Below are 12,622 nucleotides of genomic sequence, written 5' to 3'. Positions count from 1 at the left end.
AATTTTATTATAGTTGTTGAGAAAGAAATCAACACTCTATCCAGAACGTGTTACCGGTGTGTTTTGTGAATAATACAGTTTATCACTTACATTTTCAAACTGTTAAATAGTTCTTCCTCAGGTGAAATATACTGAATAGTCAGTGGAACACATCAAAATAGAACATGAATACTCAAATTAAATCAAACGAAAGCTTGATGAAATTCGTTACAATGGGCATGCGCATTACGTGCATGGATGGTGGTAATTAAAGGTCGGTGTCCATAAGGGTCTGCCAGACAACAAATAAATATAGCTCCTCCTTTTGGTTGATGCAGATGGCCTTGTGGCTTGTTTTATAAATGGATATGGCCTCTAACCATCTTAGATGTTCATGGTGAGGCGTAGTGATGATGACCTTGGCTTTGTCAAATTTCGTCTTGATATCAGGGTCAGACGCATAAGTAGCAAGGGTCGTGGTGTGTCTTCCACGTTGAAGGTCTGCTCAGTGTTTGCGTATTCTGGTTTCTAAGGAGCGTTTGGTGGAACCAACATGAATAAGGTCCGTCACATCTGTTGTCCTTAAGAGGGATAGAGTAAACACCGGGGTGTCTGTTATGGTCAGGAGAGTCTTTTCTGTTGTGGAGGATGTCGAAGATCGTCAGACATCTCCTGTATGTGATCCGCATCTGGTGTTTGTTGGCGATTTCTGTGTACAACGATTTAACGTGCAGGTTAAATGTGACCAGGACACGTGTTTCACGGTTTGATCTGTTGTCCTTCAACATGGAAGACACGCCACAAACCCTTGCTACTTATGTATCTGACCCCTGATATCGAGATGGAATTTGACACAGACAAGGTCACCATCACTCTTCCTCACCATGAACATCTAAGATGGTTAGAGGCCATATTCATTTATAAAACAAGCCAAAGGCCATCTGCATCAACCAAAAGGAGGAGCTAAATTTATCTGTTGCCTGGCAGACCCTTATGGACACCGACCTTTAATTACCACCATCCATGCACGTAATGCGCATGCCCATTGTAACGAATTTCATCAAGCTTTCGTTTGATTTAATTTGAGTATTCATGTTCTATTTTGATGTGTTCCATTGACTATTCAGTACATTTCACCTGAGGAAGAACTATTTAATGGTTCGAAAACGTTAGTGATAAACTGTATTATTCACCAAACACACTAGTAACAGGTTCTGGATAGAATGTTGATTTCCATTCCCAGTGTTGATGTGTTGTTGATCTTCATGTTGAGAGTTTAAATTATTTTTATTACTTACAACTATAATAATCTGTTGTAATCAGAAATTAGAATGTATTAAATTTACTTATTCACATTAGAATATTAATTAATAATTGTTCAGTATTCATCAATTAAAGTTTGTTCATCAGTTGTACTAAACTATTCTAGATCATTTTTGGTCTGTTTACATTTGTTTGAAAAACAATAAAAAAAAAGTATGATAATGCCTTCAGTTGTTTTAGATTAAATGGTATTATTTATCATAAGAGATATCATACTATCATTAAAGTTCATACAAATATACTTATAAATTATAACAACATAATGTTATTTATGTTTATTTCTTTCAACAAAATTTACAATATTATACAGGGGTGATTATAATTAAAAATAGTTTAATTAAAGCTCTCTATAGAAAGAACCATTAGGCAAATCTCAATCAAATTTGGTATACCTAGTCCTGAGTATGCAAGAAAAAATTTTACTCCCAAGATTCAGTCCCTGGGCAAAATTTGTCACTACTGACCTCTTAATATCAATATTAAATAGGTTTTCTAATGAATTTAGGATATAAAAGGAGTTGCCAAATGTTCACAATTTTTCAACAGGTTAATTAACAGTCATGGTCTCAATTTGCTTGATCATGCATTACTTGTTAAACTCTTATTAACAAAACAGCAATGCCTGCTTGGAATGTATGGAAGTTCAGACATTTAATTAAAATTATAATTTTTAAATGGCTCAAAAATAATTTTGTTATCTGATTTAAATATTTGGTAAACATTTTTATACTATACAGTACAGGTTTGTAGAATATTCTAGAAACCTGTTATGTATAATCTAAAAGCATTTATTTTAGTAAATAGTTACATTTATGAAGTTATAAGAGTATAAATTTCATGTTTATTTTAGTTTGTTTATAACTAATGCTACTAAATTATATAGTTTTTATTTTTATCAATTATTTCAATAAATAAAGCTACACCAACTGCCATATAATATCAGGCTATAGTTTGGCTATAATAATTTGAATTACTGATTAATTTGTTCCTAGAGGNAAGAATTTTTGAAATCGGATGAGTAGTTTCGGAGATTACCTGCTGCAACGAAACTTACATACATACAAACATTATCTCTTTATATATTAGTATAGATATAGATGATATCCTTCCCCACAAAAAAATGGGTTTAGTTCAAAATCCCAACAAGTCAAAATGACTAAGAAATCAAAATGTCTACAAAATCAAAGTCCTATGTTGTTATTTTTGCAGATCTTGGAGATTTTCTATTGTCAGTTTTGTATAGTTCAAGTAGAAAAAGCATAAAATTATAAATCAACAAATGTTTAATGGTTGGTTTAATAGTCTGTTTTCTATGCCAAACAAATAAAGTATGTTTTATAACAGATTACTTAGTATTATGTATTGATGACTTATCTATTAATACACTAGGACAAACAACTCTATGAAAACCTGATACATTATATTACTAAAGCCAACCACTGCCATATGCCATTGGGTTGTATAACGACTATAATACTAATAAATTACTAAACAATTTGACACTAGAGGAATGCATTAGGCACCATCTTGTAATAAATTTAATAATTATAATTTTAATTAATTTATTACTAGGACATCATGCGCTGGATATAATAAGTTCTAGTTGACAATTTAAGCATAAATACATAAGTTAAGGACACAAAGGCATAAAAGTTGTGCACTGCCATATGCCATTGGGTTGTATAACAACTATAATACTAATAAATTACTAAACAATTTGACACTAGAGGAATGCATTAGGCACCATCTTGTAATAAATTTAATAATTATAATTTAATTAAATAATTTTAGAATAAACCTGGAAGAAAAAAATTGGCCCAGAATGGGACTCAAACCCACAACTCCTGCTTGCCGTGCAGGTGTGTTGCCAATTATGTTACTTGGACTTCCAGTTTGATCTCCCCTTCCAGGTATATTTGACTTATGGTGATGACAGTTGGCACTGTGATAACTGACAATGATTATATCGAAAGTTAAATATACCTGGAAGGGAAGATTGGACTGGAAGTTCAGGTAGCATAATTAGCAATGCATTCACACTGTAAGCAGGAGTTATGGGTTTGAGTCTCACTCCAGGCCGATTAGTTTCTTCTAGGTTTATTCTAAAATTATTTATTGCAACTCCTTGCTTAACTTAAAGTTAGTTGAACTTAATTAGTTTCATAATTCAATTAAGTAACTTTTTATTGTAATGAAAAAGTATATTTTTAAATTTATTTTTGGGAATTTTTTTTAGGAATAATTTGATTGTTTGTATTCATTTAGAGATTTGAAAAACTGAAAGGATGTTTAATGTGAGATCCAGAATTTTATTAACAAAAATTGTAATTAATTTACTTTCATTTATGTAAGAGATTAGAAGGGAAAAAAAATGAACTTAGCTGGGAATGTGTAAACCTTCCTGTCATAACCATCAACATTCTATTGTCTTCTCATAACTTGTAGCTCAACTTGCACAAAAGTTTATAGTTAGCATCCAAATTTCGTCACTTGTTTGGGTCCCTAGAATACCTATAACCTTTAGCTCATAGAACATCTGATCACGTAATGGAAATTCCCCACAAAAGGCTATAAAAGACAGTTCTTACCCCTTCTTGGGGGAATCTCTTATCGAAAGCCGGACCAACGACATTGAGTCAAATCTCCGAACCCACCAAAATTCCGATCCTTCACCATTGATATCTGTTCATCGCCAGAGTTGTGAACTTTTATATTTGTGCACATTTGGATCAAAGACACCTTTTATTTGGACATTTATGTGCCTACATTCCTTAATCGTCACAGAAACCTACAAAGAGGTATGAAGAAAACATGTAAACTCTCTCTTGTGCTGTTAGGCTGTTTAATGTTGAGATTTGTGTAGTAGTTTTGTCAATTTTGATTATTTTAATAAATTCTTGTTTTATTTGTTAAAATGGTAGACTCCTTTACTCGTATACAGCCTTCACCTTATCATCGACCCCAAATACTCTCCCTCCACTCGACCAACATTTGAGAGTCCCAACCCTCATTGGTAAAATCATAAAATTTATCGTAAAATAAGCTATCCTGACAGTGAACAGGTTTAATGACCTGTTGTCTGAACAGGGAGGTGTGACTGACCCTGACCTCCCCTGCGGTTTACATAATGGTGTCACGGGAGTGGGGTTTTGAATCTAAAACTCCCTAAAAAACTCACATTAATAATAGGATATTTATGCAGATTCTAATTTCCATACATTTCTCCATTTCTGCCATGGATGATGAGTGTATTGATGAATGAAGGATATAAGCAATCAAACTTTTTACCAATCTGAAAAACCCTAGTACCTTTTTTTCTTAATTTGTTAATTTGAGTTAATTAATTGGTGTTTTCACAATTTTCCAAAATGTTAAGTTTATAAAAAAAGTCAGTAGCAAGAGTATTATTATTTTTTATTTTAACATAGATAAGTTAATTTGTTATATATTTTGTTAAGTTGTTATACTCACAGTTTTCTATTCTTTAAGATAATAGTGTGATGATACAGGATAACAAAGTACATTCATTAAAATTTATTTTGTTACTCAAGTTTTCTGTACATTTAACTTTTACATTTTAATTGTTATTCTTTTTTTGTGAAACCTTACTAAAAACATCATGTCTTTTTTTTAATTTAACTCCCAAAAGAAAACCCTTTTCCCATGTGTCATTACCTGGAGCAAATGATTTGAAAACTATTGCTCTTGTAAACATAGATAAGTAATGGGAACTAAATTGTGTTTGTGAATTTTTCTATGCCTTGCATAGTGTTCATGATGATTAAGTCACGTCACTATGGATATCAAAGTAAACAAGTGCCAATGAATTTGTAGAAACTAAAAATAATTTAATTTTGTAACTAAAAAGCTTGCATCCAAAGTTTTCATCACATTAATTTTACTTCTAAATTATTATGGAAATATAAATATCTATAAACCTGATTTTTTTTAAAGCTAAGCAATTGCCCATCTATATAAGGTTATATTAATGCTACTAATTACTTCTAAGCCAAATTACTTGAAATTTAATTGGTAGTTAGTAGCATTAATATAGCTTGATATAATCTGACAATTGTTTGGTTTAATCTAAATTGTTATGGAAGTTTGAAAATTCTCTTGCATCAGAAATTTATTTAGAATGTTCAGTGAAGAAGAGTTTGAATGACTGCTTCATAAGTTTTGTAATGCTAACTTTGTAACTCTTCTATTAAGAAGAGTTACAAAGTTAGCATTATAAAAGTTAATGATTATCAGGTGATTAAGAGGGCTGTCTGGGCTGTATGAAAGATGAATTTAATTTCTTTTCATTCACTCCAAGGAATTCAGCAGGAACGAACTTTGTGATATTCTAAACTCTTTTCCATATTTTACACTGTACAATAACTGTTTCCAAAATGTGCTGCAATTTCTGTAATTTTCACATGTTGCTTCTTTCTTAAGAGAGCATCAAGTCTGTCTTTGTGTTTCCCTAGAAACAGTTAGCAAGCAATCACCTTGTGTCTGATCTCTGATGTCTGTTTTGCCATCTTTGTTTAATTCATTGTCTGGTCATCTGACATTGCAAACAATTATGCAAATACAAACCTTCTATAAACATTTTTCAGTCTTTGAAATTTCCTCTTTAATAAGAAATACAGCTGCTGAACATTGTCAGAACACACTGCAGGCTGCCATTTTTTTATATCACACTGTTTTTGTATGGCTAATGCAAGCAATATCATTTAATTTTGCATGGTAAGATGACGGTTGTTACTACTAGATCTATATATCTTGTGTTCTTTTCTTCCAATGGTTTATTTGTATAGTAATATATTGTAGGCCATTACTTTTTGTACAACCCTTGCAAAATTTTAATATACTTTTATATCACTTCTTATACATGTNTATGTATAAATTTTTTTTAAAAATGAGATTTAATTTATATTGACTTTTTAATTTAAATTTGATTTTTTGATTTGTAATAGAAATCCAGGATTTAATATCAAGTGGGTAGACGATACTCATGCTTTAGGTGTATTTTCAAGTCCTATTGCTGGTAAGCATTTGATAATTCTATTTATAATAATTAATTCATTATTGCAGTTAAAATTCTGTTAAGTGAAATACAGTAAACTTGTTAATTTGAACTTATATAATATGAATTTCCTCTTAATTCAATCTGGATGTTAGTTCCCATCTGATTCCTATTTAAAACAATGTAAAATTCTCTTGATAATTAGAACTCAATTGTGTCATCTCCTGTTCATTCAAATCTAGAGCATGTGTTAGTTGATTAACATCTTTCATTTTTGAAAAATTAAGAAAAAAAATAAGTTTAAAAATAAATTAATAAATTAAAATTTAATTAATTAAAATTTAAAAACATTTTAAATCAGCTGGTACACAATTAGGCAGTTTATGGTCATCCTATGGTGCTTTCCAGCCACATGAACCTGATGTTAGTGGTGAAGGTAATTTATTATTATTAATTATATATAATATTTAAATTAGGTATAACTGTGCAACATATTTACAATCTTATAATAAGTAAAAACAACAGATTTCAAATCTATATGAAATTGATGATATTAACCATTAAAGTTTAAAAAATTAATTTTTCCTACTTCAAGGAAATTATATTTTTATATTGGAGCAATCAAATGAAATGCAGCAGAGGCAGCTAAAACATTCAAAAATCAACTTACATGTTAATTATCATCATTGTTGACAACAGACTTTTCTCATTGTGACATCAAATGACAGATGCTGTGTTCAAGTCTCTTGGGTGGGATTGAACTAAATTCTGAATAGCCTCCTCCAGTGTATGGTTCAACTTAAACTTCTTGTCTTTCAAGCTCTTCTTGAGATCCCCAAAAATTATGTCCCAGGGCAGAAATTTGGGGTGATCTGGTATTTTCCATTTTAACCATGTCAATTTGTCTTTTGTTCTGTGGGAAGTTTGGGAATGCACATTATCATGCAACAAACTGACTCCCTGTGTTAAACAATCTGGGTATTTGTTTTTGAGGGTGGTATGCAGGCTACTGGGGATAACTGTGTGCTGTTCAACATTAATTGTGCAGCCACCCTTGAGGAATTTCACAAGAACAGACCCAAGTATAAAAACTAACCCATTCATAGTAGAGTGTTGATTATCTGAAATAATTGGGGTCATAATAGTAGAGTGTTGATTATCTAAAATAATTGGTCATTTTCAAATAACCAATCAGACTTGGTAGGAAAAGAATAAAAAGGTAAATATCTTAAATAAAGTAAAAATATTAATTTTAATTTTAGTACAATAGTAAAAATGGTTAAGGCATAGAAATTTAACACATAAAAATGATTAGACAATTTTTTCATTATTTTTTATTTATTAGAAACAAGCACAAGTCTAGTCTTTCATTGCAATTATAATATACAGTCGACCCCCCTATAACGTACGTTCCTGTAACGACAATTCCTATAACGTAGCGAAAAAATTGTAGAAACTTTCGTATAAAATACCTCCTATAACGTCGTTTCGCGACAAGATTGATAGAGTCTGGACCAATAGTGGATGAGCAGCCAAACTACTTTCCTCCGACCCTGCGCCACGCTACGGAGCGGCTAAATTGAGTTTGCTATCGTCTGTTTAGTATTATATATAAATTATATATAAATTAGGTACTGTACATATAATTATATATTAATTATATATAAATTAGGTACTGTATATATAATTATATATTAACTTAATTTATTGTAACTTTATTATAATTATATATATGCTTTCTGCCGCCTGGCAACACGCTACGGAGATTTTAGGCTAGTAAGTTGAGTTTATTATCGTCTGTACAGTATGTAAATTAGGTACCGTAAGTCTAATACAGCACTAATTTTATACATTTCTTGTGAAAGAAACACTTCTTATTCAACGGCCATAAAAATTATTTATATTAATGATGTCTCCAAAGGTCAAGTTATTTTTATGCGAAAAATTCGTTATTAGAAATCGCGGCCGCCGTTTAATGTGCTGTTCCGCGATGAAAACCAGCTTTAAGCAACGGCGTAGTCGAACGGTACACACTCGGTAAGTAATCCTATAATTTTTTGTTTATAGCGTAGTTTATACGGATTATTCCCAAAAAATTATACGTGTTTTGGAAATGTTGAGTGGAATTAGTCTAGAATCGGTTAATTTTATAGAAGAAAACCTTTCAAACAGCCTTAGTCCGTAAAGTTCCCACCTATCGGGCTGCGATTGGCTCATGTATTTAATCATTCCTACAACGTAATTTTCGGTTAGCGTGGAACGTATCTAAGCGTTATAGGGGGGTCTACTGTAGTGATGAAACTTTGAATTCAAAGTAAAAAATACATAATAGTAAAATTAATATTAAATCAAGTACAGTATTCACATAAAAATTATTTATTACAGTTTTTTTTTAAAGAAAGCATTGATTTTGCTTTTTTTTTTTTTTTCATTGTTTTTTAACTTGTTCTGAATTTCTGTTTTACTTGATTCTCATAAGAGTTGAAAAATTGCTTCTTGTTGCATTTCTAACATTGTCAATGTAACAGCTGGATGTACAAGTGGTTAAATTTTCATCCTATTGATCTAAGAACCAGGTAATGAATTCCAGACAGGTTGAAACCACCAGAAAGTTTTCAAGGGTGGGCTGTCCTGGAACAATGTGGTCCTGTCCCTCACACCTGGTCACACCTGGCTGAACTTGATACAGGCTTGATTAAAAATGAAGCATTCTTAGTGCCTAAGGGGCAGTGAAAAAAATTAGCCATGTCAATGCCATTTCTAATGCATTAAGTGTTTCACTGGACCAACACTACATACTAGCATAATAACTACATGATAGCTGAATAGCAGGTCTACAGTAGATTGCTAATAATTGTTATTAAGTAAAAAATTCATAATTTCTGGAATGATTATAGGTGATTCAATTTCAATTGCTACTACTGTAATTTGGTATTTTAAAATTTAGTATTTTATATTATAAAATACAGAAAAATTTTCAATATTTAAAGTTTTTATACATAAATGCTAATTATAAATTGAATAAAAATACAAGTTAAAAATAGCATGAAAAATAAAAACTCTGAAAATTTTCTTTTTGTGGAAGTTTTTGGAATTTTATTTAAGATTCTGAAAGTTCTAATAAAATTCATTAATAGAAACTTTTCATTCAAGAACAAAATTATCTTTACAATTTCTGAAGGAATTACAACTGAATCTTTAGAAAATGAAATAAAGTTTCAAGATACTAAAGATTAAAATGTATCAATCTTTTTATTTTTCAGGGTATTGGTAATTTTATATTTATTTATCAAGTAAGAAATCATTATAAATAGATTCTTATTAGTTGAATATTATTTAATAATATTCAACTAATAAGAATCCTGCATGCCGCATATAAACGGGAGAGACCAGCATGCCAGTTAAACTGTGACTAAAATATAAAATTAATCAGATCTAACAAAACTAGTTGCTAATTAAATATTAAAGGAAACATTCATCTGAGTAGAATAAAATAATAACATTGTAATTTCACTGAATTAAAACCATGAAGATAGTTTTCATGTACAAAACAATAAAACAATTAATGACTTTGTGACATTATTATTATTGTGTTGGGTTATGTGAGTTAATACTCGTGGCTATGTACTATGCCGGACCAGAGTCAAGGCATAGTAACCAAAACAAAAATTAAAAAAGTGTATCAGTGTGTATGTCTGTAGTCAGGAATTTCCTTACAATATGACATGTATTCAATATAGAGGCCTTCTGTAGTGTGATGTATGTGTTTCTATTCAATTGTAATGTGCCCAGGCTTTTGTGTAGTGTGTGTGCTATGGCACCTGTAGAGGAGAGGATGACAGGTATAATAAGAACCCTATCCATCCTTCACAGATGCCTTATTTCCTGGGCAAGTTCTGTGTACTTGCTAATGTTTTCAGTGCATGTGTTTTGTACATTGTGAGTGTTTGGAATGGCTATGTCTATAATGTATGTGATTTTATTGTGTTTGTCAATGAGTGTGATGTCTGGTCTGTTGTGGTAAATTGTTTTATCTGTGATTATGGCTCTGTCGTAATACATTTTGTGCGTGTTATTTTCCAATACTGTCTGTGGAATATACTTGTAGTATGGTTCGTGGATGTCTGCCAATTTGTGTTTCTTTGCAAGCTCTTGGTGTATTATATTTGCTACTTGATTGTGTCTATGTAAGTAATCTGTCTGTGCCAAGAGCTTGCAACCAGAAGTGATGTGTTGTATAGTTTCTGGCATGATGTGACATTTTCTGCATGTGTCATTTGTGAGTGTTGTATCTTTGAGTATGTGTTTTCTGTAGTTTTTAGTATTTATGACCTGATCCTGTATGGCAATCATGAATCCTTCTGTCTCTTCAAAGAGGCATCCCTGATCTAATTAGCTGTTTGATGCAGTTTTGTCAACAAAATCCTAGGCCAGATCATAGGGATGCCTGCTGTGGAGTGCCTTTTGAACCCATAATTGCTTAATGGTGGACTGACCTTAAAAATAACACCTTCTTCTCATATTTCACACAATATGAATGTTAATTGATATAAGCTGAAATAATTTACATTGAACTTCTTAAATTTAATATGTTTATTTTTGTGTTTTTCGAATTAAATAACAGTAAGATACACATAAAAGAAAGCACTTTTGGAATTCTGTGAGTATTTTATGTTGTTAGAAAGAAGACAAAATGAAGAAATTAAACATATAATTAGTTTTTAATGTAATGCTGATAGTTTCACTGTTATAGAGTAACAACTTGTTTATTTTTATGTAACGCAACACATTCATTTTTTTAATGTACCCTCTAGAGAAGGATGTATAACCTCACTTAAACTAGCATACTTACATTCCCTTGGCATGCCAGTTTTTACCATATGGAAATATCTGATTTCATTGTCTTCCCAGATAGACTGTCATTCCAGTCATTCTGTGAAAATACAGTAATTATTAATTAGTATTTATGATACTTGTAAGTGAAATTTTAAATAAAATACAAAAAATGCAGCAGTTAGTTGCTTAACTTTCCCAGCAACATTTAAAACTGCATATTTGGTTACATCTGTTACGATAATTTATTATTAAAAACTTTTTATATTTTTAATTATTATAAAATAGCAAAAAGCTTAATTTTGAGGGTAGGGATGGGTTTTGTAAAAAATTATAAATGGTAATAACAAGTCAAATTGTCATTAAGTCAAACTCTACTGGAGATATGACATGCAACGCACCTTTATCTCACCACCTGTTAACCATTAACCACAAAAAATTAAATAGCATCAATCCCCCTAATACACTAATATCCCTGCATAATTTCAGAAATTTTCAACAAAAAGCACAGGAGTTATTAAGCTTCAAAAAGGGTTAACAAAATCATACTCCCCCCCCCCACACACACACACACAAAAACTGAGTCTAAAAATGGTAACAATTTTGGGGAGTTATTTTTTGACCAATCGCCATACTTTCCCTCAGTTATATTTTTACTTTCCCAGCTCTGTTATATATAACAATGTAGAATTAACAAATATAAATGTTTTTGATATTCCTGCTAAAATAAATTTAATTTTCAAATTTTAAAATTGAACATAAAATAATACAGGGTGGACCAAAAAGAATATACGTATTTCAAACTGATATATTTATTAAATTATCGATAGTAGCGGTGTGCTGTGGGTATCGGAGGAACGAGTGCATTGTCTAGTTTGTCCCCAGATGTCAGTTGTGCTTGGTTACAATGACGTATTCACAGTTGTTGTAGAATGGCTATTTCACAGCACAAAAGCTTTTGTATTCTTGAGCTTGCGAAGTGTAATTCTGTGATTACAGTGCAAAGACGTTTCTGGTTGAGGTACGAAATTGATCCTTCGAATGGATGGAACATTCGCAGATGGTACTGTCAGTTTGTTGACACAGGTTGTGTATGTAAAGGAAAGAGTCCTGGCCGACCTCGTGTATCTGAAGAAAATGTCGCACGAATTCAAGCTGCTTACCAACGTAGCCCTTCAAAATCAACACGTCGTGCCAGCCGGGAATTGCAGCTGCCTAAAACAACAGTTTTGCGTGTTTTGAGACGCAGGTTAGTTATGAAGCCCGGACCGAACTCCCGCCCGGACCCCGGTTCCCGGACACCCGGATGGAACTCCCGCCTGGACCGTTCGTGTCGCTGGTGGAGGACATATTGAACACCTGTAATCTAAACTAGAGAGTTTCATAAATATGTGTCCCAAGTTCCATAGTTGTATGTCTTACAGTTTATTAAATATATCAGTTTGAAATACGTATATTCTTTTTGGTCCACCC

General features: G+C 31.7%; 1 protein-coding gene across 1 annotated transcript in view; it reads left to right on the top strand.

Annotated features, from left to right (window-relative positions):
- LOC111625875 overlaps positions 1–12,622 on the top strand; it is a 68,504-nt gene that overhangs the window by 36,311 nt on the left and 19,571 nt on the right. The window contains exons 6-9 of the mRNA XM_023369125.1: positions 3,568–3,596; positions 6,267–6,337; positions 6,678–6,752; positions 12,149–12,398. Of these exons, the coding sequence (XP_023224893.1) occupies positions 3,568–3,596; positions 6,267–6,337; positions 6,678–6,752; positions 12,149–12,398 (425 nt within the window). The remainder of the gene's footprint in view (positions 1–3,567; positions 3,597–6,266; positions 6,338–6,677; positions 6,753–12,148; positions 12,399–12,622) is intronic.

This window comes from Centruroides sculpturatus, unplaced genomic scaffold (genome assembly GCF_000671375.1).
Source record: "Centruroides sculpturatus isolate CEXI.00-Female unplaced genomic scaffold, Cexi_2.0 scaffold333, whole genome shotgun sequence".
Classification (NCBI taxonomy): domain Eukaryota; kingdom Metazoa; phylum Arthropoda; class Arachnida; order Scorpiones; family Buthidae; genus Centruroides; species Centruroides sculpturatus.
Note: the sequence above shows the minus strand (reverse complement) of the source record. Positions and strands in the feature narration are given on the sequence as shown.